Source organism: Anolis carolinensis, chromosome 1, assembly GCF_035594765.1.
Source record: "Anolis carolinensis isolate JA03-04 chromosome 1, rAnoCar3.1.pri, whole genome shotgun sequence".
In the NCBI taxonomy this organism is placed as follows: Eukaryota; Metazoa; Chordata; class Lepidosauria; order Squamata; family Dactyloidae; genus Anolis; species Anolis carolinensis.
The window spans coordinates 117,350,113-117,377,593 of record NC_085841.1 but is presented as its reverse complement, the minus strand read 5'-3'; the positions used below and the strand labels follow the sequence as shown (position 1 = coordinate 117,377,593).

The 27,481-nt window shown below is 40.4% G+C and overlaps 1 protein-coding gene across 3 annotated transcripts in view; it reads left to right on the top strand.

The window, feature by feature from the left end:
• prss35 (serine protease 35) overlaps positions 1 to 27,037 on the top strand; it is a 229,903-nt gene extending 202,866 nt beyond the window's left edge. For 2 of the 3 annotated variants that reach the window (XM_062981241.1, XM_062981233.1), the window contains one exon: positions 22,576 to 27,037. In XM_062981241.1, the coding sequence (XP_062837311.1) occupies positions 22,589 to 23,836 (1,248 nt within the window). In that variant the 5' untranslated portion in view covers positions 22,576 to 22,588 and the 3' untranslated portion in view covers positions 23,837 to 27,037. Of the gene's footprint in view, positions 1 to 9,977; positions 10,331 to 22,575 lie in introns of those variants that run through there. The other variant, XM_003215687.4, reaches the window with a different exon arrangement.
• The last annotated feature ends 444 nt before the right edge of the window (positions 27,038 to 27,481 follow it).

The window sequence follows — 27,481 nt, the reverse complement described above, 5'->3', positions numbered from 1 at the left end:
TTTCCACCATCACATCAAAAGAAACATTTATCCCATGATAAATGGGATAAATACCCCAAACAATACTTGGACAATTCAGATATTTTTATAAATTGTGTGAAGGTTTATGCAAATACACTGGGGAATTAATGTAGTGGTGCAGTGGTTTGAGCATTGGACAATGGCACTGGGTGCATCTACACTGTAGAGTTAATGAAACCTGACACCAGTTTACCTGCCATACCTCAATGCTGTAATTGGATGCTAAAGCCCTTATAAAATTACAAACCCCTGGATTTCATAGCATTGAGCCATGGCAGTTCATGTGGTGTTAGGTTTCATTCATTCTACAGTGTAGATGCATCCAATATCACAGTCCAATGCTCAAACCACTGCACCACTTTTTTTTTAGGAACCCAGTTTTGGAAGGGTGAAGCTTTTAATTATTACTATGATCAGACAAAGAGAAGTCATGTACCCTGGTTCATCGATGGCAAAATCACTCAGAGACAGATTAATCTCATGATAGATCCCAACCCATGAAATAAAATATAAGGTTAATAGAGAAAATAGTGACATGCATGATAGATTTGTATTTATAGTCTGATTTGGTTTTTTTTAATTGCTTCATTTTACAGTTCTTCAGATGCGCCAACCACACACACACACAAAAATCAAAGACATTATCCAGAAGCCTTAATTTCAGCTGTAACCATAGTGGCAATATATTCTGTCCTTATGATTTTCTGTTGTAATTAAATACTATTCACCCACATCATAATGAAATCCCAGCAGCAATATGTGTTGTGTTTGTCCACCTTGTTGTCAGTGATACTATTAAAGCTTGAAGCTTATGTAATGATAAAACTGTGGGGAGTGCAAGTGATATTTTTAATCAGTTTTTATTGATTTTAACTATGAATTTCTTAATACCATTGACATTTAATTGTGCTTTAATGTTTGTATATTTGTACATTTTAAATTGTATTGAAATGCTTTTGATGTAAGCTGCTTTGAGTCTCATTTGTGGAGACAAAAAGCGGGGTATAAGTAAACATAATAATAATAATAATAATAATAATAATAATAATAATAATAATAATAATAATGATGAAACAATTTCAAAATAGTAAAGTAGCAATAACAGCATTAGCAGAATTGTGCAGCAAGTTACAACAAAAACCAGATACAAAGAGGTGGTTTGGTTGAAAGAGGCAGCCGAGCAGGAATATAGGTATGCTACTTATATGGCCACAAAACTTTCACCAACTTGGAATTGTAGTAAAACTTCCTCTCTGAGGCCCCAGAAACCCCGTGCTTAAAATTTTTAATAAGCATTTTTATGCGAAGCAAGATATGTCTCCCTTGTATTAAAGAGCTGCAATGTGATGTGATAATTTACTGAACATACTTTATTTGTTAACACAGCTATGACTTGGCTTTCTTGGCAAAACAACAAAGGAGGAGATCTCCCCAATAGTCATGTCCAGCTGTTAGTCTCCACAGTCAAGGTTTTAATGGCAATGATTTGTGTGGTTAAAATTAGGCATATCTGGAATTCTTCACAGGGTTATACAAGTTTCCACTGAGGCTAAAAAAATTATACAAGGCCAAATAAGGCAAGTAAAAACCCATTGGCTGATCTTGAGCAAGTCTCACTCTCTCAGCCTCAGAGGAAGGCAATGGAGATCCCCCTCTGACCCAAACTTGCAAGAAATGTTTTTTGGATAGGTTGCCCTTAAGGTCACTATTAGTCATAAATTATTTGAAGACACACAACAACAATATATAAGGGTGCTCAAATATATAGAGCAGTACTCATTGTTTCGTAACATCATCTTAAATTTAAGTCTCATCTTAATCTGGAATTAGTGTCATTGTTTTAACATGTTCATTCCATGTTAACAAATGACTACTTTTCCTATTGGAAAGCTACTTGCAGTCTTATTTATCAGAACAGATGAGAATCTTAACCAGTTTTTCTTTTGCTTTTTGAAGTATCAGAATAATAGCAAGAACTAATGCATAGAGAATAAAAATATTAAAGGAGTGCCCTGAATATCTTTTGAATGAAGGTGCAGCAACACAGTAGAGCAGGTATTAACAAAGTGCAGATCTCCTATAACTCTCCACATTCATTACTACAGGCTATGGCAGGCAGGGCTTGTAGGAGCTACATTTCGATAACACTGGACAGCCTTCCCTTCCCTTATGCCTAGAGTAGAGGGATTTCTAGTCACACCTTAAGTATCACTTTCTTCCCCTCTATTGTATTATAAGTACCTATTTTTCTTATCCTTTGTTCTCCTATTAAATGTATGGTTTGTACTGTGAGACATCCAATATAGAAACTGTTTACATAGAACCAAGAAACTATGGGGTGGGAGTCGAGTGGGTGCAGATGTTTCATATGGATCTTATATTTTGTTTGTATCATTTATGGTTTCATATGGTTTTGAACATTTTTCTGAATACGGGAATGTATAAACAATAAATATCAATAGCAAATAAATGATATTTATGACTTATTGTTTATGGCATTTATTCATTTTGTTGCCCACCAGAGTTTAAGGCCTCTGTGTTCAATTTTCAAATTGTATTGTCCATGCTCTTGTTAAGACATCAAATTCATGCTGCTTTAATTTGGCCTAACTTGCAGCTTTGATGAAAATTACAGTGTGAAATTGTTTGGAGGGCAGAGCTGGGATACTATTTCTTTCTTCATAACACACGTGGGGGAGACAGGAATGTGCGTAAACAGACTCCTCTTATGCACTGGAATTTATTTAATATGTGATTCCACTGCCTAATTTGGACCTATGAAGGAATTATGAGGGAAATTATTTAAAAATTAACCACACTCATGGGAAATACTGATTGTAGATGGGGTAGTTCCTTAGCATATTTCTCAGACTTCTGCCTTGGAGTTTAAAGGCTGTAATCTTAGAGGCATCTGGAAATGTGCTTCACTTAACTCAACAGAAGTGGTGCATCTACAAATATCATAATGATATTACAGCAACTGTATCTCCATCATTCGTGTGTTGATATAGTGATATAGTGGACACATCCCTGCCCCTGATGTTTCTGGATTTGGCTTCCTATCAAACCTAACCATCATAACCAATAGTGGGGTAAAGGTAAAGGTTTTTCCCTGACACTAAGTTGTGTTCAACTCGATGGGTTGGTGTTCATCTCAATTTCTAGGCTGAAGAGCTGGCGTTGTCCGTAGACACTTCCAAAGTCATGTGGCCGGCATGACTGCATGGAGCGCCGTTACCTTCCAGCTGGAGCAGTACCTAGAGATCTACTCACATTTGCATGTGTTCGAACTGCTAGGTTGGCAGAAGCTGGGGCTAACAGCAGGAGCTCACCCCGCTCCCCAAATTCGAAACACTGACCTTTCAGTGAGCAAGTTCAGCAGCTCAGTGGTTTAATCTGCTACACCAGATCCTGGGATATATATGGCAGTGTAGAAGGGGCCTAAGATCATTGATCAATCACAGTGGCAGTTTTAGACAGGTAACTTGGTTTTTCCTTTTTCTGATATTCAGTTCTTTTTTTAAAAAAAAAGTTTCAAACTAATTTGTGACAAAAGGTAAACTTCTGATAAATTCTTATCAAATACAAACGAATAATCTCTAATCAATTGGAATTAACACTAAACTGGAATATGGCAAGTTCAAATGCAAACTAAACTTTCACATGTAAATTGAAAGCAAAAGCAGTAGTTTTGGCTTACAAAATATATATTGCCACAAAGTTGCTAGAATGCAGGTAATTTGCAATTGAAAAGAATAATATTATGAGAAAGTAAATGTTTTGGCAGTAAATTGTTTGTTGTTGTTTTAGTTAGTGAACTAAAAAGAGAGTCAGGTTGTGTAAATACACTACAAAGCAAATGTCTGTTTATTAGTATATGATGTCAGACCAATTGCCGTGACTACATTAAGATAGCACAAGGGTCTATTCAGCTTCTAGTAAGATACAATTACTTTAAAAGGATTGAGTTTGGTTGCTGGAAGACCTCCAACAGCAATTAGGTATTTATAGCAATACTGTATGTTTTGTATTCATGGTGGAAGAGAAACACAGCAGCATGTCTCTGTGTTTGAGAGGTATTCAAGACCCAGTAAGAGGCATCCTGAAGGAGAGAGACTCAGATGTCGTGTGCGGCCAAGGATAAGACTGTTCTCATACCCAAGACAAAACTCCGCTATCAGGATTCATTAGAGTCAGATCACATATTCTGAATTTACAATAGGTTAATATGGGATTTTCTTGTTGAAATGCACACATATTGAAGGAAGCAAGTATAATATACAACACTGTGCAGTGACAGTATAAAAAACTGAAACCACTGTAATCAGTTATACTATTTCTTAGGGAGTCAGCTACATGTTATATATATGGCATAGCAATCTGTCTACTTGTAAACTGCAACTTATTTCTTTTATTTATTTATTTGCAGTATTTATATTCCGCCCTTCTCACCCCAAAGGGGACTCAGGGCAGATCACAATGTACATATACATGGCAAACACTCAATGCCATTAGAGAAATGACATACATAGACAACCACATATAGACAGACACAGAGGCAATTTACTGTAACATTCCAGCTTTTGGCTTCATGAGGGTATGCCGATTTCGGCCACAGGGGGAGCTGTTGCTTCATTATCCACTGTGACACTGAGTCCTTGATGGAGTACTTACATCTTGGATTATTAGTGTATGTATACATGGAGATTTGCATAAAAACTGTTGCGAAACTTGAGCTTGTTCTAAGTGGGTTTGATAAGTGGAGCCATATTGCACAGTTTTTCTTTGGTTGGATCTACACTGCCATATAATCCAGTATCTGATCCCAAATTATTTGTTTTGAACTGGATTATATGAGTCTACACTGCTATAGAATCCAGTTCAAAGTAGATACTCTGGGATCAGATACTGGATTATATGACAGTGTTGAAGGGACCTTTATTCATGTTCATTTTTAGCTGATTACTGGAACTTGATTTGGCTCAATAGCTTGGGTTCGTGTTAAGTGTTTCTTTGAGGAAACACCAACTACCAATACCTTTTTAATAAAACAGCTGGGTCTGGATCCAAAAGATCTTAATCATTTCTGACCTCTGGCCAATTTTCCATTTTGAAGCCAAGAGGATAGAATGGCCACTTCTGGATGATATTATACAGAGGAGTTTATCACATAAGGCAAGGGACTTGCTATTATAGCAGTTCAACAGTGGATTTTATCACATGGCATTCTCTGTTGTTCTCTCAAGGGAAGAGGAAAACATTAGAAGGCATTTCTTTCACAAAATGAGGTCATTAATGGATTACTTGTAAAATAAACACTTTCTAGTCTGTCTCCCACTGGGAGAGCAGCGAGGGAGAAATGATGTCACATGATAAATCCTAGCCAAAAACACTGTCGTCCTGATGTAACCTCCATGGATTCCAAAATCAAGCCCCATTATATACAACAGCAAATTCAGGGCTTACTTTGGGAGACTTTTTTGAGGGGGGGGGGGAGGGAGATTTTCATGCTGTGATCAAATGTGTGGACATAGAAGCTGACTAATTCAGGCTGACCAAAATTCTGGACCAGCTTGGCAGAAGCTAAAGCTCTTTCAAGGACCATCTCCACCCCTGTTTCACCTCTGTCCAGTTTATCTTTCTGCTGCCGGCACAGTGACACATCACTCTCTCGGTGGCTGGATGAAGGGGGTGGCTGTGCTTCTGCAGTTAGGCACAAACAGGAAATGTGAGCCTCCTGGATGCCTTAAAGTCCACTGGAGGTTTCAAGACAAAGATGTCAAACTCATTTTCATCATCTGCTGCTGCTTAGTCACATAGTTGTTTCCGACTCTTTGTGACCTCATGGACCAGTCCACGCCAGAGCTCCCTGTCGGCCGTCACCGCCCCCAGTTCCTTCAAGGTCAAGCCAATCACTTCAAGGATCCCATCCATCCATCTTGCCCTTGGTCGGCCTCTCTTCCTTTTTCCTTTCATTTTCCCCAGCATCATGATCTTTTCCAAGATTTCCTGTCTCCTCATGATGTGGCCAAAGTACTTCATCTTTGCCTCTAATATCCTTCCCTCCAGTGAGCAGCCGGGCATTATTTCCTGAAGCATGGACTTGTTGGATCTTCTTGCGGTCCAAGGCACTCTCAGGATTTTCTTCCAGCACCAAAGTTCAAAAGCACCTATCTTCCTTCGCTCAGCCTTCCTTATGGTCCAACTCTCGCAGCCATAGGTTACTATGGGGAATACCATTGCTTTGACTATGTGGACCTTCGTTGCCAGTGTGATGTCTCTGCTCTTCATTATTTTATCAAGATTGGCCATTGCTCTCCTCCCAAGAAGTAAATGTCTTCTGATTTCCTGGCTGAAGTCTGCATCTGCAGTGATCTTCGTGCCTAGAAATATAAAGTCTGTCACTGCCTCCTGATCAACCAACCTGGCAGTGTATGCTTTACTTTCAAAGTTAGCAGAGGCCATACTGTTTGCCTGAACTCCACTTGGAAATAGCTTGGGTTGTTATTTTATTTTATTTTTGCCTCCCCCCTCCCCCAGCCTAAATAATTGGTTGCATAATTAAGCATGGTTTGTTGAATAAGCCAAGATCTGGTTCACAAGCATTCAAGCAAAATATTGTTTCTTCTGGTTTTCATTTTTTTTGCTTCTCTTCATCTTCTGGACAAACAAACATACGTTGGGATCTACGTTGCCAAATATTGCAGATTGAACTTCATTATATGGTTAGTGTGTAGACCCATAAAATGCAGTTCACTGCAATTTAAACTGCATTATATGGACTTAAGCAGACCATATAATGCCATTCAAACTATGGCAGTATAGATTTACCTGTTTTACCGCTACTCTTAGCCTTTGTGCTCTTCAGAAACAGATTTGGGGGTGGTAGGAGAGGAAGTAACAGGAAAGCTCCCATCTGGAGACATTTGCCCATTCACTAAAGCAAAAGATGTAGTAATGGATTAATTTAGTAACTTTTAATAACATGGGAAATATTTTAGTACCTTTGCCATTTTATTTTCCTTGGGGAATAAATGGTTCTTGACAAGCCACAATTCTATTTACAGTGTTAACATCTGCTTTCATTATGTTTTTCATCAGGTTTGTTAACATGCTGCATGTGTAGATTGCAAGTTTTGGCTAAACAGCTAATTTATTAGATAAACCAACAGTTGTCTGATAAATAATTGGTCTTTATTAAATCTAAGAATGAATATATTGGCAACCAGGTGAGATGAGACCAAGGGGCTACATGAACAAGCTCTGCTCCCAGAAGGGCACAATTCAGACGCTTTGAGGGTAGAACTGTTAAGTCACCCACAACAAACAGCCACTAATTGAGTGCTGGCTCTCTCATCAGATTCATGCTTTGCTATAATTTCATTTTTGCCTTTGAAAGAATCTGACAGTACACAAATGTTGCGAAATTACAATAGACACTTTGAAGCAAGACTTACAACTCTACGCTTCGACTGTGCCAACACAGAGTACATTGCTGCACAGCGCAGGAGTGACACTTTGATCACCGCACTTAAATTGGTGATTTAAAACAGAATTTGTAACTGTTGAAATCATGATTATCACGTTTACTCTTCCGTGCAAATGCCTTCAAACAATCACCAGAGCGACTTTGTTGTTGTGTGCCTTCAAATCATTCTGGACTTGTAACAACCCTAAGGTGAACCTAACACAGGGGATTTTTGTGTTCAGAGAGGGTTTACCATTGCTTTCCTTTCAGGCTGAAAAAGGGTAACCTTTTTATTGTTGTTTTATACTGATTTATGATGTTGTTTTTATAAATTTTAGTGTGTTATATTTTAACTATGTTGATCGGGCTTGCCCGCTGTCAGCCGCTGAGCCACTGTCAGTCCCTTTGGGGAGATGGAGGTGGGATACAAAAACAAAGTTATTATTATTATTATTATTATTATTATTATTATTATTATTATTACCTGCCCATGGTGGCTTCTCACTGGGGATTCAAACTCTCCAGAGTGTGCACCTACACTGTAGAATGAATTCAGTTTGACACCACTTTCACTGGCATGGCTCAATGCCATTGAATCCTGAGAGCTGTGTTAAAAATCACACAGGAGAAGCAAAATATGTCAGTGTTAGAGTGACAGGCCTACATTTCATCAAGATATTATTTTTGTTTTTGTTAGTTAAGATGGTCTGGAGGGATAGCAATGCTAACAGATATCATTCTTCTTTTTGGCTATGTGAGTGTTGCATCTACCCTGTACCCTGAAAAGGTGTCTTCACTGAAGCTTTCCAACCAATCTTGTTTCCACAACAAGCCAACCTTCTTAAAATCCAATCATCACAGGGAGAGAAAGTGAGGTGAAATCGTCTGAAGAGGGGCACAGACAGGAAAACAAACATCACAGGCGTGTTGAGTTTATATGTAAGTCGGAATGGGTATATATATGGCTGGAGTTGCACACACACACATACACACACACATACGCATAGAGGGGTAGATGCAGGAGTAGATGCAGGAAACACCATGGATGTAGCGTATCTGGATTTCAGTAAGGCCTTCGACAAGGTTCCCCATGTCTTTCTGGCAACCGAACTAGTCAAATGTGGGCTAGGCAAAACTAGCAAATTACAGGTGCATCTGTAATTGGCTAAGTGACAAACTCAGAGGGTGCTCAAACAGGAGTATACTGTCTAGATCCAGAAAAGTCATGCTACCTGCCTTGTCCAGACCACACCTTTAAGGGGGATGTTGACAAGCTGGAATGTGTCCAGAGGAGGGCGACTAAAATGATCAAGGGTCTGGAGAACAAGCCCTTTGAGGAGTGGCTTAAAGAGCCGGGCATGTTTAGCCTACAGAAGAGAAGGCTGAGAGGAGACATGATGAGGTCATGTATAAATATGTGAGGGAGGGAGCTTGTTTCCTGCTGCCCTGGAGACTAGAATGCAGAACAATGACTGCAAACTACAGGAAAGGAGATTCCACCTGAACATTAGGAAGAATTTCCTCACTGTGAGAGCAGGTGAGCAGTGGAACTCTCTGCTCCAAAGTTTGGTGGAGGCTCATTTTTGAGGCTTTTAAGCAGAGGCTGGATGGCCATCTTTGCTCTGAATGCAATTTTCCTGCTTGTTGGCAGGGGGTTGGACTGGATGCCCCATGTGGTCTCTTCCAACTCTATGATTCTATCTATCTATCTATCTATCTATCTATCTATCTATCTATCTATCTATCTATCTATCTATCTATCTGGCTGGAGTTGCACTTAAAGCATGTACCTGTTCTGACTTACATACATGTTCCGACTCAGGGTCATAGCCAGAAAAAAATCGGGTGGGGGTGTTGAAACTTCTTTTTTTTTTAGCTAATCATGAAGAGCAGTTCCATAACACAAAATAATTTAGAAATCAGGCTCAGTCCATAAACTTCTGTGGACACTCAAGACAGATAAACTTCAGTGGACACTCGTGGGAATTTGGTTAATCAATTAAAATACATGAGTAAGCCAGGTTTTTTAAAAACCTGAAACATTTATTTATTTATTTATTTATTTACATCATTTTTACCCCGCCCTTCTCACCCGGAGGGACTCAAGGCGGCTTACAACAGTCAGTAAATCACATTGCCCAAAATACATTCAATAAAACACCGACATATCAATAAACAATGAAACAGTACCACATCAATTAAAACTCTAATTAGACTCCACTAACACCTTTGTGTGCACCTTGATTCAGGTCACATTTCAGGCCAGAACACTGTTCCGACTTAAAGAACGAAACTGCCGAACCGATCTTGTTGGTAGATTGGGGGCTGCCTGTATTAAGTTTATAAAGCTGTGCATTTGGGGGGCATCCTGCATCTAGAAATGCCCTGGCAGAGAAGAGAGCCTCCTTTTCCGAAGAGGCGGCCCCTTGCCCAGGGCTTTGGCCAGGCGGTGCCCTCTCCTGCTGCCCCTCGGGAGGGATGCCAGGGCGGCTCCTCCTTCCCTCCCTCCCTCCTTCTTTCCTTTGGCGCATCCCTTCTCCGCCCACCGGCTGGGAAAGACCCCAAACAGCTCCGGAGCCGGGGCTGCATTCGCCTCTGCCAGAGCTGCTGCTGCTGCTGCTGCTTTGCCTCCAGGAGCCCCCTCTTTCTCTCTCCCTCCATTCAAGGCTGCCCCGACTGGGGGCATCGCGGCAGGCTCCCTCGGCCCTTCTGCCCCCGGCGGCGCCCCCCAAAGCCCAATGAGGAGCCAGAGGAGAGAGTGACTCCAAAGAGGGTTCATGCTGGACCTCTGGCGCAAAGGCCAGCCCAGTCGTGCCAAGGCGGATCCCGTTCCCTTCGGAGGTAAGGCGGCAGGTCGAGATGGGGAGCTCTCTTCAGCACCCCAGAACCCAGGGAAAGGGGAGGGTGGTTTGTTCATGAGGTTGTTGTTGGTGATGCATTATTATTACGCCAACCCGGCTACCCTTGGAGAAAGAAATCTCCCCAGGAGGAATGGGAGGTTCAAAGTTGTGTTGTCGGAGTCACTGGGTTGCTGTGAATTTTCCGTGCTGTATGGCTGTCTTCCAGAAGCATTCTCTCCTGACCTTTCGCCCACATCTATGGCAAGCATCCTCAGAGGTTGTGAGGTCTGTTGGAAACTAGGCAAGGGTGGTGGTGGTGTTATATATCTGTGGAATGGTGTCCAAGGTGGGAGAAAGAACTCTTTGTCTGTTGGAGGCAAGTGTGAATATTGTAATTGACCACCTTGGTTGGCATTGAATAGCCTTGCAGGTTCAAAGCCTGGCTGCTTCCTGCCTGGGGAATCCTTTCTTTGGGAGTGATTAGCAAAGTTCCTGGTTGTTTCAAAGTTCCTTTAGAATTGCGCCTTTACACAAACTCATTGGGGTATATCGCCTCCACTGAGGCTTTTAACATCTGCATGGGTTTGGCCAAAATAGCAAGATACATAGGAGAGATTTGAGAATATCCACATTCCTTTCAAAAGTGCATCTGATGTTGCAAAGTGAAAAAGCAATTAAGGGGCAATTGGATGTACCTTTACCTTTATTTTTAGTGGCATGTAATTGAGCAGACCTGCATCAAAGTAGGGCATCTACACCATAGAATGAATGCAGTTTGACACCACTTTAACTGCCGGGGCATCTACACCACAGAATGAATGCAGTTTGACACAGCTTTAAGTGCCACTGGACTCCAGGGAGTTGGAGTTATATAGAATCTTTAGCCTTCTCTGTCAAAGGATCCTGGTGCCTCACCAAACTACAACTCCCATGATCCCATAGCATTGAGCCCTGGCACTTAAACTGGTGCCAAACTGCATTCATCTGACAGTGCAAGTGTACCCTAAATTTTATGTTAATCATAGAATTATCGAGTTGGAAGAGACTTCATGGGCCATCAGTCCAATCTCCTGTCATGCAAGAAAAGCACAATCAAAGCACCCCTGACAGATGGCTATCCAGCCTCTGTTTAAAAGTGTTCAAAGAATGAGCTGAATGGGAAGATGTTTGGGGATCACCTGAACTAATTCAAATGCTGATGGCAGTATAAGTCTGGGAAAGCAAAGGTGTGAATATTCTCTCAGCTGTGCCCACTATTTTGTGGATGGGGAGGGTGAAGGTTTTTTTAAAAAATAACATTTGTTTTTGCCCAATTGGCGCACAGAGTAAGCCTTGAGCTGAAAGCCTGCTGAACTCCTGTACAGATCTGTGAGTGTGAGAGATTTTGCTGCTCTGCACGACAGCCAACTTTTACATTCAGAACCAGCCATGCCTTTCCTTTTTGGAAAACTGACACTAATTTTATCCAGATTGCCTCTTCCAGCACTGACGGGGCTGTGTGTTGGAATCACAAAAGTCCCTTTACTTGGGTTACTTATTTAGTTTTCAGCTCTCAGAAGCCTTGTTTAAATAAATGAAATGTGCTCAAAAGACAGAAGGAAGAAAGTTGAAAGAGATGGGAGTGACCTTAAACCCAAAAGTGTGGTTAAACAGATTTTTTAAAAGACAAAGACAAGGGGATTTTGATTAGTCTCTAATAGAGAGTTAGTTTGTGGCTCCAGGACTTCAGGCTTTGGCTTATGTATCACTTGCTTAGTTCAAAGAACAAGGAGCAGAACAAATATATGAAATGTCAAAGCCAATTTCCAACTTCTTTGCACCTATCTTGCTAGGGAACTTCTGTATTCTTGGAACTAAGGTGTTGATACTTGGAGAAGGGTTATGCTGTCCTTGATGTCATAGGCCCTTTCTACACTGTGATATAAAATCCAGATTATCTGCTTTGAATTGGATTATAAATCCAGATTATCTTGCTTTGATAATCTGGATTATATGGCAATGTAGGAGGGGCCACAGAGTAAGCCATAGATAGCTTCCATTGTACCTTGTTCTATGCTACCTTGATTTTACTTTTTTTTGGTAATAATCAGGGCTGATTATTAGAATGTGGACAATTTCAACAATTTCAACAGAAAGGAGGAAACCATGAAAATGAACAAAATCTGGCTAACAGTATTAAAAACTCTAAAATCTGAACAATAGGTAAAGAACAATACTAAAAATAAAGGGGAATTACAGACAAGAAACAATCAGGGTCAGCTAACACCTCCCAACAAAGGAGTCTCCCAGGCAGGAATCAGCCAGGCCTTGAAGCTGCAAGGCTTTTCAATGCTAATCAAGGTGATTAATTGCAATATTCACACTTGCCTCCAACAGACAAGAGCTCTTTCTCCCACCCTGGACATCATTTCCACAGATATAAAAACCCCACTTGCCTAGTTTCCAACAGACCTCACAACCTCTGAGGATGCCTGCCATAGGCGAAACATCAGGAGAGAATGCTTCTGGAACATGGCCATACAGCCCAGAAAACTCACAGCAACGCAATCAGGGTTGATCACCATTGATACTTTTGACTTATGCTAATCCTAAGGCAGGATGGTCACAAGTGTTAGGATATTCCTGGCAAGATTTGCTCAGATAGGATTTGCCTTCCTCTAAGGCTGAGAGGATGTGACTTTCCCAAGGCCACCCAGAAGGTTTCCATGGCTGACCTAGTCTCCAGAGTCCAACACTCAAACCACTATACCACACTGGCTCAAAAAACGAACAAACAAGTATCCGCAACTATGCATTATTGTTTTGCTTTTTAAAGAGAGAATATAGCAGACCTTGGTGGAAAGGCTTAGAAGGGAACGTGATTTAGTAACTTGTCAAAGGTGTGCCTCAGAGACGTCCCAGGTCTTTCTTGCATTGCAAAGTGTAAGGGGATGAGTGCTGACAGCACTAACCTTAAGGACTCAGTTAAGTCATCATCAGCCACAGAGAGAGAAAACAACAGCTAGGGCCTTTTTGCCAAGCATAAATCTTTCTCTTCTTGCAGCCCTTTCAAACTTTGCTTTGGAGGGCTGTGGGGAGGAAAAGTGGAAATTTGTCTTCCTTTGTGAGCCACCAATCAATCATACAGCGAGAGTCTAGTCACCATTAATTCCCCTTTAACCTTTGGGTTGCATTCTCCCACACTTGTGATGGGGACACTGATGACTCATGCACAAAGCTCCCAGGACTCATGGGCAGCTTGTGAGCTGCTGTTTTGAAAACACACCACTCTATTGTACTGAGAATGTAAGTGTAGGAGGAGGGAGAAATTGAATTGGCTTATACAATCCTGAAAGTGTTCTCCAAAGCATCTTGGAAACTCTTAACAAGCACACCTTGAAATTGCAACATTTAATGCTTCCCTCCCCATCTTCATCACTGAAACTCAATTTAGCAAATCTGACAAAAGTGTAAGTATCAAATGATACTGTGTTGGCGAAGGCTTTCATGGCCAGAATCACTGGGTTGCTATGAGTTTTCTGGGCTGTGTGGCCATGTTCCAGAAGCATTATCTCCTGACATTTCACTCATATCTATGACAGGCATCCTCAGAGGTTGTGAGGTTCCTGAGATGATACTATTTCTTTCAAATAACTATGGTTAGTTCCGGAGCAGAGCCATTGAATCAATTAATCCATGTGGAGTCAACAGATAGATAAATTCAATTCATTCAGTGGGTTTACTCAATTCAGGAGTAACAATAGGATTTTGGCTAAATTGTGCTTGGAATGATGGAAGGGATTATCCCTCATGGAGTAATTGGGAGAACTGGTGTTTAATGGGACTTCAGTAGACTGGAAACTCTGGAGTTACGCTTTTGCAGTAAGAGTTGAACATATTTCGGCTACTGGACTAAGACGAAGGAAAGCAAAGCTTTCAGATCCAAAGATAGACAGGTTTTATTGAGTCATTTCCAATGTATGGCAACCCTAAGGCAAATCTATCATGGAGCTTTCTTGCCAAAATGATGTGCACAAGATCACCCAGTGGGTTTCCATGGCCAAGCAGGTATTTGAACACTAATTTCCAGTGTTCTAGTCCAACACCCATGTCACTACACCCACCTGCAGATATAGCAGGATATCAATCTAAATTTCCTTCCTTCACTCTGTATGGATTGCCTTAAGTAACTCACTATATTGGTAGCTTCATGGTGGCAGTGTTGTTAGTAATGGGTGCAGATCAAATTCATTTTTAAAATCAGCTGTACATGTCAAATCTATATAGGATTTAGGAATTGGAATGGGTCATCATGAAATCCTCATTTTATCTCTAGCAACATTAACAATCAGACAGATAGGAAAAGGGTAAAGGTTTTTCCCTGACATTAAGTCTAATAGTGTCTGACTCTGGGATTGGTGCTCATCTCCATTTCTAAGCTGAAGAGATGGCGTTGCCTGTAGACACCTCCAAGGACATGTCGCCTGCATGGCTGCATGGAGCGCTGTTACATCCCTGCTAGAGCTGTACCTATTGATCTACTCATATTTGCATGTTTTTGAACTGCTAGGTTAACAGAAGCTGGGGCTAACAGCAGGAACTCACCCCGCTCACTGGATTCGAACTGTCGACCTTTCAGTGAGCAAGTTCAGCGGTTTAATCCGCTGTGCCACCAGGGGCCTTTAGACAGACAGAAGAGTTGAAGTAATGTATAAAAGCATAACTTGACAAGTGCTTCAGCTTTGACCTCCACCCAGATCTTTGGATTGAGTAAGCATCATGCATACAATTCAAGGTCTTGGAATACAGGAAATTCCTTACATCCCATTTTATATGGGAAGATCTGTCCAGAAAAAATCTGCTTCTATGGCTAGAACCATGTTGATTAGTCCCAACTAGACTAGACACTGAATGGTGAGTCAACAGTTAGGTAATTCCAATTGATTTAAACACTTTGCTCTAGTGAGGATTAAAAATAGGGTCTAGACCTATGCTGACAATTTTCCCTTGCTAGATTGTAGGAAATAAAAATAAAAATAGTATTGGAATGATATTGTCCTATAACAGTATTGCAATTTATTTGTGAAATGCATTAAGTATTTTACAATAAGATAAAATGAGGTTCTAGACCAGTGGTTCTCAACCTGTAAGTCCCCAGGTGTTTTGGCCTACAGCCCCGAGAAATCCCAGCCAGTTAATCAGCTGTTAGGCTTTCTGGGAGTTGAAGGCCAAAACATCTGGGGACTCACAGGTTGAGAACCACTGTTCTAGACATTCTGATAACCCACCTCCCAAAACAATAACAAAGGCCAAAAGGAACAGCAAGGTAGATGGAGTGAAAATACATGGAGTTGCCTCATACATAGTCAAACCTCAGCTGTCACCATAATTTAGAAATAACTTGAAGGCACACAACAGAAACAATAACAATATGAATGCCATCAGTGGAATTTCTGGGCATTGAAAGTATATACTGTGCCACTATACCAGGGGTGTGAAATCATGGTGCTCTTCTAATACATTTGAAGTGGAATTCCCATCATTCCCCACCATTCACTATACAGTCTGGGATTGATAGGATTTGCAGTCCACAAATTCTGGAAGAGGACATGATTTCTCCCATGTTTTTGGACTGAGCTATTGCTGGACAACATATATCAATAACAGTACATTCATTCTAGGAACAATTACAAAAACAGACAGATGCAGCCTTAAGACTGCAGAAAGCATCTCATTGGATACGTCTGTATTTTTCTGCCCTCTGGTGGCTGCATTGAAAATATATTTCCCAAGTGCTGAAGATGAAAGTGAGGTTAAAATTTATAAATGCTAAATTCTTTAATTGTTGAGTCAATACTTTCAGAATAGGTTAATAGTGTAAAAAGAGGGAAAGAAAAATATTAAAATATACTATTACATTTGTAAGAGAATTGAATAGTTTACCTTAAATGCTAGCAGTTACTATTCAATTCAACAAAACAGAAGATTAGCTTTTTCAAATGATTTATTTATTTGTTTGTTTGTTTGCAGCATTTATACCCTGCCCTTCTCACCCGAGGGGACTCAGGGTGGCTCACAGAGATTGGCAAAATTTAATGCCCAAAACATAATTATAAGATCAGCACGATACATATAAATCAATTAATAATACTATTTAAAATGCATTATAAAACTTATAATGCGCCAAACTGGCTCATGGTGGGGAACAAGTTCCATATCATTAGTCAATGTTTATTAGCACCAATAGTCTATCAGCTATCGAGGCCTCTTCTATACTGCCACATAATCCAGATTATCAAAACAGATAATCCACACTATCTGCTTTGAACTGGATAATATGAGGCGTTTTCTACACTGCCATATAAAACCCAAATTATCTGCTTTGAAGAAGCCTGATGTTATAATCCCATATAACCAAGTTCAAAGCTGATAATCTGGATTTTATATGGCAGTGTAGAACAGGCCTGAGTTGCTTTTTTGATGGGTATCTTCTAGTTTCTATTCAAAACTGAATCCCTCATAGGTTCAACTCAGGCCTCTTCTACACTGCCATATAATCCATATTATCAAATCAGATAATCTGCATGTGCCTTGAAATGGTTTATATGAGTCTACAATGCCATATAATCCAGTTAAAAGCAGATCAGGTGGATTTTGTATGGCAGTTTAGAAAGGGTCTCGGGCCCCTTCTACACTGTCATATATCAAAGCCGATAATCCACATGATCATCTTTGAACTGGATTATATGAGGCCCTATCTACACTGTCATATAACATCCAGATTATCTGCTTTGAACTGGAGTATTTGGCAGTGTAGACTCATATAATCCAATTCAAAGCAGATAATGTGGATTTTATATGGCAGTATAGAAGGGGGCCTCCGGTGGCTCAGTGTGTTAAAGCACTGAGTTGCTGAACTTGCAGACTGAAAGGTCCCAGATTCAAATCTGGGGAGCGGAGTGAGTGCCTGCTGTTAGCTCCAGCTTCTGCCAACCTAGCAGTTCGAAAACATGCAAATGTGAGTAGATCAATAGGTACTGCTATGGCGGGAATGTAACGGCGTTCCATGCAGTCATGCCAGCCACATGTCCTTGGAGGTGTCTACGGACAATGCCGCCTCTTCGGCTTAGAAATTGAGATGAACACCAACCCCCAGAGTCGGACACAACTGGACTTAACGTCAGGGGAAACCTTTACCTTTGCCTATAGAAGGGGGCACAGATTCTTCTTGCCTTTCTCATCACTTATCATAGATACTCAGAGGTAAGGCAGGAATGTTCCTTTGAGGAGCTGAGCAATTTTCTAGAGTAAATGTAAGAAAACAAGTGACTTTTATCAGCATTGCCAATGTTGAGGAATGCTATGGTCCCACATCTAAAAAATAGTATGAACTCCACTCCTTGTTGTGTGGTAGGCTTCTCAATATGGTATCCTTGCGATGTCTGAGACCATAACTTCTATAGACCTAAACAGCACAACTAGTTAATGGTCATGATGTTCATGTAGTCCACTTAGAAAAGTTGTCCTACAATTGCAAATGAGTCACAGAGTGAGTTCCCATCCTGTCATCACGGGGGCTACGATAACAGCTCCTTCCATGTGACATTTTGCAAGAAGCTAGGGAACTCTTGTATTACATATGGAGGAGGTAGAGAGGCAGAAGCTGACTAGGGGAAGGTGGGAAAAGATTTACACTAAGGCAGTGGTTCTCAGCTTTTTTTTTTTGACCAGGGCCCACTTCAGCAGAGCCCACTTGACCAGGGCCCACTTTGACCGGGGACCACTCTCCAATATTAGTACCAAAAGAGTTACGAATCAATTTTTGGTCAACTTTACAATTGGTTTGGTTATTTAGGGTGCTGATTCAGAAAACTGCATTGGGTAGACTACATCAGCTCTAGTTTTTGATACAGAAAATATGCCACCCAGTAGTCGCCATCTGCTTGCCCACAGAAAACCATATTTAATAATCTAGAGCTGATGTGGTCTATCCAATGCAATTGTCGGAATCAGCACCCCAAATAACGCCAAGAATAGGCCTAAAAATGAAACTCTGTGGAAAGGAGCGGAAATAAAATAAAATAAAAAATTAAAGAGGAAGCGGGTTGAGAACCACTGCACTAAGGTCTGCATCACTACAGGAGGCAGCAGTGGTAGATACAGATGGGCGTGTGTGCGTGTGCGTGTGTTCATGATCTCTGCCAATTTATGAATTTCATTGGGGTTTTTTAGGGAAAGGATACTGAAGAGATGGCTTGCCATTCCCATTCTCTGAATGGTAGTGTACCACACCTATTATTCATTCATGGTTCCCTATCCAGGTATTAACCAGGCCTGCCCCTACTAAGATCAGACGGGATTTGGCACCTTGAGGGCATTTAGAGCCACCTGAATGTTTCCTGCTGGTATGATTTGTGTCCTCGTAATGTAGCCTTGATTCATTATCTCTGGGGTGACACCTCTTCTTTTCTCTCTCCATCGTGTAGCAAGCAGGCAACATCCACAAGCATAGCCTTCATATCTCTAGATGGAGTTGCTATAATAAAGCTTCTTTCCCCTGTTTTATCAAATATCACACTTTCCTCATCCCTACGCAGGTCTTTACTCCACTTCTGGGAGACACAAATGAGCAAGGGAATGAAGGAATGTGGGGTGTCTTGAATCTTTCCTTGACATTTTGGAAACAAGGAGGAGCTGAATCTAGGAAGATCAAGGAGAAACGAGGGCAGGGAAAGTTTTAAAGCTTTCCTGCTACAGCTGGAGCAGCCCCACAGTGCTACAGTCTCCATTACATCACAAGTGCCAAACAGTCAGAGGTTAATTACAAGCTACCTTTCTGAGTTTGCTTGGCTGAGGAACATGTGTTTAGCAGACCAAAAAATAATACCAGTAGCTGGTGTGGTCTTTGTGGCAGTGTTAGGGTTGTTTTCAAAGGGATGCATCACCGCTCTGCCTGCTTCCCCGTATTAACTCTTGCAAGGAAGGCAAGCTATAAGTAACCCCAATCAAAAAGAATCTTTCTTATTGGAAAGATGGAGAGCCAGGGCAGAAGATTAAAAAATCCTTTGTGTAACACAAACCTAAATATTTTTCTAGTTGAATGGAAGAACTTTATCACTTCACTACACCTTAATCCTCAGGTTCTGTCACTGCTCCTGTCATTGTAGGCATTCAACCCAACCAGCCATCTAGTGACCAGGGCAGAATGAGGAGATGGTGAGGGGCAGACAAAGAGCAGATGGCCACATTACTGCACTGAAAAGGATATGGCTCTTACCCTGTTTCCCTTAAAATTAGACATACCCATAAAATAAGCCGTAGCAGGATTTCTAAGCATTTGTGCAATTTAAACCATACCCTGAAAATAAGGCATAGTGATAGGCACGGCTATGCAACGTACAAGGTCAGCTCCCCCTGTCAGGTCCCAGTTATTCTGTGCGTGTTGCAAGCTGAGGCATAGAGGGAGACATAGAAAGTGAAAGCAAAAGTCTCCTCAGTGAAGTGAAGAGCTTTGGTATTGTGTGTCCTCAGGGGAAAGAAGTAAAGCTATGGCTGCTGTTTTACTCAGCACTGTAGGTCTCTCTCCCCCAGCACTAACCAGCAACAGTCTGTGGGCCTCTCTCACTCCCCACAAACACCAGTAAAGCTGCTGCTCTCCAGCACTGATCAGCAACAGGCTATGGGTCTCTCTCACCCCACACAAACACCAGGGGATAGGGGGAAAGCTTCAGCAAGCAGTCTGTTACTGAGCCCAGAGAGATCACCCCATAAATGCTGATTGTTGTACCAAATATAATAAAAATAAGACATGAAAATAAGCCATAGTGTGTTTTCTTGAGGAAAAATAAATATAAGTGTCTTATTTTTGGGAAAACTTGGTAGTTCATGAAAACAGTAGCCCTGGGTTTCCTGTACCAATAAGAATATTGCTGAGGAGAAAGGTTATAAACTGTTCTTCTGCTAAGTCTTCAAAGACTATGTTGGGATTGGACTAGTGCTTTGGGCAGACAATCTGAATAGTTTAAAAGCCATACGTTTATGTTTTAATCAGGCTACGCACTCCAGCCTCATTGGATCCTGATCATTGTTTTCCTTTCTCCAGCTCACAACATTTGAGTCAGGGGATCTTCTGTGCCTTTTCTTTAGCCTTTAATTCTAACTTGATAATGATTTTTTGTGCTATTATGTGAACCTCAGCCCTGTTTAAAATATTTAGGTTATAATTTTAAAGCGAGATATATATATATATATATATATATATATATATATATATATATTCTGATCTGCACTTTAATTACAATATCTAACCCATAGAATCTAACCAAAGAATCCTTAAATTTATAGCTTTCAAAAGATAATTAGAGGGAAAAATGCTGTTGAAGTTTCCATAGAGCTGAAATTATGAGGTGAGAAAAGGGGACCAAACTCTCTTCTCCAAATGGCAACAGCCAACGCTTTTGTAAATATTTTGAAATATTATGCTTAACTTTGGAGAAGCAATGCTTTACTGTTTACACAGTTTACTAGTATCGGGGAATCTTGGATCTATGTGTAGGTTTGGCATAGGATAGTGAGAAAGTTGCTTCATTTCTTGCATGCAAATGTGTTGTTTCACTTTTCTTTTTCGAAGTCGAACCCCAATTTGCAAATTACTACTTGGTGCTTTCATCCTCATGAGGGGAATGAACCTATTATCTTTTATCATCATTGAAAAGGTTTCAGGGCTTTAACTGTATGGCATCCACTTATAGGAAGGATGTGTCCACGGTACTGTTGAAGGACAATCATTTTTAGAGGATTTGGGTCAGAATACAACAGGATGTCTATGTTTTGACCAAAGATATACAGTAGGTAAGGAGCCCTCAGTGGCGCAGTGGATTAAACCACTGAGCTGCTGAACTTGCTGACTGAAAGGTCAGCGGTTTGAATCCAGGGAGCAGGGTGAGTTCCCGCTGTTAGCCCAGCTTCTGTCAACCTAGCAGTTCGGAAACATGCAAATGTGAGTAGATCAATAGGTACCGCTCCTGTGACAAGGTAACGGTGCTCCATGCATCATGCCGGCCACATGACCTTGGAGGTGTCTATGGACAACGGCGGCTCTCCAGCTTAGAAATGGAGATGAGTACCAACCCCCAGAGTCAGACATTGACTGGACTTAACGTCAGGGGAAAACCTTTACCTTTGCCATACAGTGGGTAGAAAACTAGGATGGAGGAATGATGTCCAGGATTAGAAAGAGAAAAGATTTTACTATTTGTTTTTCTCTCACAGCTGTCTGGGAAACAAAACACCACACCACTACCAACATCATTCACATAAAGTTTCCTAGCGTGGTGTCCCTGGCATAATTTGAGCTCCTCCATGGGTATTTTTAAATTAAATATAATGTTAGAGAGGATTCACCGATAGAACTCCAAATGGTATCATATATACCTTCGGGTGGAAACGCAGTGCAGCATTTTATGCAGCTACATACAGCTGGCCCACCACATCTTTGGAGTCTGCATCCAGAGACTCAACCATCATGGATTGAAAATATATTTTAAAATCAAAACAGAAAAAATTGATTGTGCAATTTTATATAAGGGATACTATTTATGTTTAATGGGGCACATTTTGATATCGATTTGGATGGTGATGTTGTGTATAGTTCTGCCCTAAATCTGTGCCATTTTTGGGCACCACACAGTTTTTCTTTGGTTCTGTATTCTAGTTAAACTAAAACTGGTTGACCTGAATCAATTACTTATATTCACCCTTTTCAAACTAACTTTTAAAGGAATGAGTTCAGTTGCCAACCCGACACCCCTAAGAATTCTGCAAGTTTTCTTTAATTCATTTGTTCACTTGCATACATGACATCAATGGATTTGGAAAGCAGTATGCATTCCAGCTAATCCTAGGCTTACCATAATACCATAGTTTAGGCCTCCATGTGGTTAAAAGCAGAGTGAAAAGAAAGAAAAATAGTTTATAATTCCTTCTAGGTTTTCACAACTAAATGGCTTATATACTTAAATTTCGATATAATCAAATGGAGGACAAAATCACAAAGACCTAAAAATAAATAAAGTGACTGATGTTTGCACGAAGACCCTATTGTATTCTATTTATTGCCTTTATATGAGTAGTGTGGCTATTTTTATTATCTGTGTGATGAGACAAATATAGTGTAATAGTTATATCGTCTTTTAAATGGAAACTTCTATGAATTTACTGTATTTTAAACAAACATTTTTTGTTTTTCTCTGTGTGCTTTTTAAACAGAAATAAAGACAAGATGGGCTGTGTTCTGCTGTTACTACTATTTTCCATTCCTTTCTTTCATCTCATTCATGGGATAGATATAGAAGAAGATTTTATTTGGCAGTTAAAGAAATTACCCAAGATTGTGAAGGAAAAGACTTTCTCCCTGGATACTCCTAAATTTGAAGGAGAAGGGAAGTTGGAGTTGAGTGGCGTCTGTGGGATCGAATGCCAAAGGACACTCCCCGCACCACGCTTAGCTGACCTGAATGAGTTGCTCTCCTATGAGACCACCTTTGAGAATGGCACAAGGACCCTGACGGAAGTGAATGTCCTGGGGATAGAGCCTGACGCAGCACCAAATGCTACCTCCAAGGGCCTGTCAAGAAGGAAGAGACAGGTCTATGGGACAGACAGCAGGTTCAGCATTTCCGACACACGGTTTCTGACCAACTACCCTTTCAACACAGCTGTTAAGATCTCCACAGGCTGCAGTGGCATCCTGATTTCCCCAAAGCATGTGCTCACAGCTGCTCACTGTGTGCACGATGGCAAAGATTACATAAAAGGCAGCAAGAAGCTGAGGGTGGGGTTGCTGAAGCTGAAATCCAAAGGCAGTGGCAAGAGACGTCGAGGTGCTGCCAGGAGAAGCAAGAGGGAGGCGCCGGAGGTTGAGGTTCACCAAGCTGATGCTAAACGATCTCGACGGAGGTCTGGCAGCAGTCGAGCTGGCAGAAAACAAAAGACGTCTGGGTTGGATGAGAAGAAAACTGAGCGAAAACCTTCTTTCCAGTGGACCAGAGTTAAAAGTACTCAGATCCCCAAAGGCTGGTTGAGAGGTGTAACTGGAGATGTTGCAGTAGATTATGATTATGCCGTTCTGGAGCTCAAGCGTCCCCATAAAAAGAAATACATGGATCTGGGCATCAGCCCAGCTAGTAAAATGATGCCTGGAAGCATGATCCACTTTTCTGGCTATGATTCTGATCGATCTGGCCAGCTGGTCTACCGGTTCTGCAGTGTTTCAGAGGAATCCAATGATCTCTTCTACCAGTATTGTGATGCTGAGTCGGGCTCTACGGGATCAGGAATCTACCTGCGTCTCAAGGAGCCCAACGAGAAGAAATGGAAGCGCAAAATTATTGCCATTTATTCGGGTCATCAATGGGTGGATGTCAATGGAGAACAGCAGGATTACAATGTCGCAGTTCGAATTACTCCCCTCAAATATGCCCAGATATGCCTCTGGATAAATGGGAATGAGAACTGTGCCCAGGGGTGACAACATCCGATACATGGTCCCCTAGTATGGAATGGTGCTATATAGAGAAGGCCTGCTGGACATTGACTTGGGTCTGATTTTGGTTGAACTTGAAACCAGCAAATACCCTATAATAAACTGAGAAACTTAAAGCATTTGTACAGCACTTACCAGGATATTTCAAGTGAGTTTTTTAAATTGACCGTAGACATGAGGTGCACTTAAAATCTCCAATTGTATTACTGTATTTATTGTTTTTATATTGTGGTAAATGTGAGTCTTTCCTACTCTACAGCAAAAAATAATGGCTCCTTGTTTGCTTGCATTTTTTTGAAGAGCAGTATCTTCTCTTGCAATCGGTACTCTTAAAATATAGGATTATTTTGTTTTCAACTTATTTGCTTGTCTCAGGGGTTTTGCATCAATAAGCATTTTTCTATTAATGCAGATTACTTTATAGTATCTGCTGGACTATCCAAATTGTTAAACACTGGGATAAGACAAGGAAGAAAGTTTTCCCATAGTACTTACTGCAGAGTCTATACAATGCAGATCATACCATTAAGGTACTGTACCATAGATAATATAGCTAAGCACAGCAGTTCCTTTGATACTAAAAGTGGGAATGATGAATGTACCACCCAAGAAGGAAAGCCATGATTACAATGTAATGCTTGTAAACCTAATTTTAAAAGTTATGTAACTCTGGTAAGTAGGAAAGGTGTTTGTTTCAACCAAATAATGCTCCTTTTTGCTGAGAGGCAATAGTGATAACTACTAATTCACAATTACAAACTAATACAGAGATAAACAACTGAACAATCCACAGATCATCTTAGTGAATTAGTAATCTTGGTTTCAAGAGTGAGGTCAGAAGAAACCAATTGGTAAATGTGTCCTTCCAAAAATATAGCAAGGGTAATTTAACAGAGAGAAGGGGAGTTCCGTTCTCTCAGATGGAAATAAAACTGGCCCATCTATCAAAATGAATGAGGCAGGGAAATCATTGGGATAAGATGACTGTGGTGCTATGATTTAACAGTCAAAAACATAGTATTTTTAATCGGATATATGGTAGAGAGGGCAACTTGTCTGGCCTCAGATGTTGTTGATTGGCCATTCTGTGACTGGGTTACTGTTAGTTTTCTGGGCTCTATGGCCATGTTCTAGAAGCATTTTCTCCTGATGTTTCATCCACATCTATGGCAGGCATCCTCAGAGATTGTGAGGTTTGTTGGAAACTATGCAAGGAGGTTCATATATCTGTGGAAAGTCCAGGGTGGGAGAAAGAACTCTTGTCTGTTTGAGGCAAGTGCAAATGTTGCATTAGGCCACCTTAATTAGCATTTAATGGCCTTGCAGCTTCAAAGCCTGGCTGCTTCCTGCCTGAAGGAATCCTTTGTTGGGAGGTGTTAGCTGGCCCTGATTGCTTCTTCTCTGGAATTCCCTATTTTCTGAATGTTGTTTTTTATTTCCTGTCCTGATTTTTGCGTTTTTTTAAATACTGGTAGCCAGATTTTGTTCATTTTCATGGTTTCCTCCTTTCTGTTGAAATTGTCCACATGATTGTGGATTTCAATGGCTTCTCTGTGTAGTCTGACATGATAGTTGTTAGAGTGGTCCAGCATTTCTGTGTTCTCAAATAATATGCTGTGTCCAGGTTGGTTCATCAGGTGATTTGCTATGGCTGACTTCTCTGGTTGACTTAGTCTGCAATGCCTTTCGTGTTTCTTGATTCGTGTTTGGGCAATGCTGCATTTGGTGGTTCCTATGTAGACTTGTCCACAGCTTCATGGTATATGGTAGACTCCTGCAGAGGTGAGAGGATCCCTCTTGTTCTTTGCTGAACAGAGCATTTTTGTTAGACTTTCTTAGTGGGTCTGTAGATAGTTTGTAGGTTGTGTTTCTTCATCAGCTTCCCAATTGCAACATTCACACTTGCCTGAAACAGACAAGAGTTCTTTCTTCCACCCTGGACCTTCCACAGATATATGAACCTCACTTGCCTAGTTTCCAACTGGGCTCACAACCTCTGAGGATGCCTGCCATAGATGAAAATGCTATGGAGAAAATGCTTCTGGAACATGGCTATTCAGTCTGGAAAACTCACAGCAACCCAGTGATGCCGGCCATGAAAGCCTTAGATAACGCATTCTGTAACTCTTTGCCATTGGTTATGCTAGATATAGCTGATGGGAGTCAAAGGAAAGCTGAAGGGCCGATCACCTTTCCAATCCTCAACTCATCAAAAATGATCAGAACATTCTTCAGAATATGTAGGCCGACTCTTATGTAAATATATGAGATATGTAGCAAAAAACATTTAGGTTCACTGCAATTTTTTGAACCATAACATTTGCTAGGAATGCTTTTAATTTGAGCTTGAAGTATACATTTCATTCATTTCTTAAAAAGTGTATGAGCTCAACTTTCTGTTTCAGATGTACAACAAACCCAAATCCAGATGTATGACAAACCCAACAAAATGCTCTTTGATATGTAACATTAAGATGCATGTTCTAGATAATATATGCTTGGTTTTATTAATATTACTGTAATTCAGTTTTTGATTTGCATTGTTAACATTCGTTTTAACATTCGTTTGTATTGGTGCTAAAGATAAATATGTGCCTTAAATTCTGAGTTATGGCAACCCAACCATAGGCTGCCTTGGCAAAGTTTATTCAGAGAAAGTTTGCTATTGCCTTCCTGAGAGAGTGTGACTGTCTCAGTGTGTTTCCATGGTCAAAGCAAGGCTTTGAACTGTGGTCTCTTCGAAGGCCAACATTCAGAACACTCCACCATGCTGACTATTCATTGGACTTCTAAAAAATGAACTCATTTTTGTAAATGATTGTAAATTAGTAGCAAATTTACTACTTTCAATGATGTTATTATTTCTGTTATAATGCAATATGTGCATTTGAAAAGCATCCGAAACAAAACTAACATTTATAATGGTGGTTCATAGTATGTATTTTCAAACCTTTTCAATGTAAATTTTTGTTTTTAATTTTTTTTAAAAAAAGTTTAATTGTGAGAAAAGCCAAATAAACAACATTGTGCATCTTCTTGTTCTCAAAACCAGGACATCAGTAAAGGACATCAGTAAGAAAAGTAGAAAAGAAAATGTATTAAAAAGTATAGCAGCAGTTGTGGCAAAAGTATTTATTTTATCATGTCTAATAAACGTTTACTTTACATTAAAATAGTTTTAGACAACTTCTGCTCAGCTTATCATTTTTAAAAAAAATTCCTTGCATGTAGGGCCTAAAGTGAGGATGGACAAGAATTACTATCAAACCTTTTCAGCATGGTCAATGATGAGTTGTAGTCTACCAACCTCTGAAGGCTACATTCTTAAAGAATCTGATCACTTTTAATGAAGTGAATTTCTCCTTCCCTTTTTTTAAACCAGTGGTTTCCAATCTTTGGACCTCCAGGTGTTTTGGACTTCAACTCCCAGAAATCCCAACCAGTTTACTAGCTGTTAGCTGTCTTGACAAATTCATATTCAAGCTGATAGAAGGAATATAATCTATACCTATATTATTTATATCCATCTATATTATATTCTATTCTGTCAATCTATATTTCTATATTTCCATAATAAAAGTGAAAACCCATATGTGTGTATGTGGCACAGGTGTCTGCTCACACAGACAG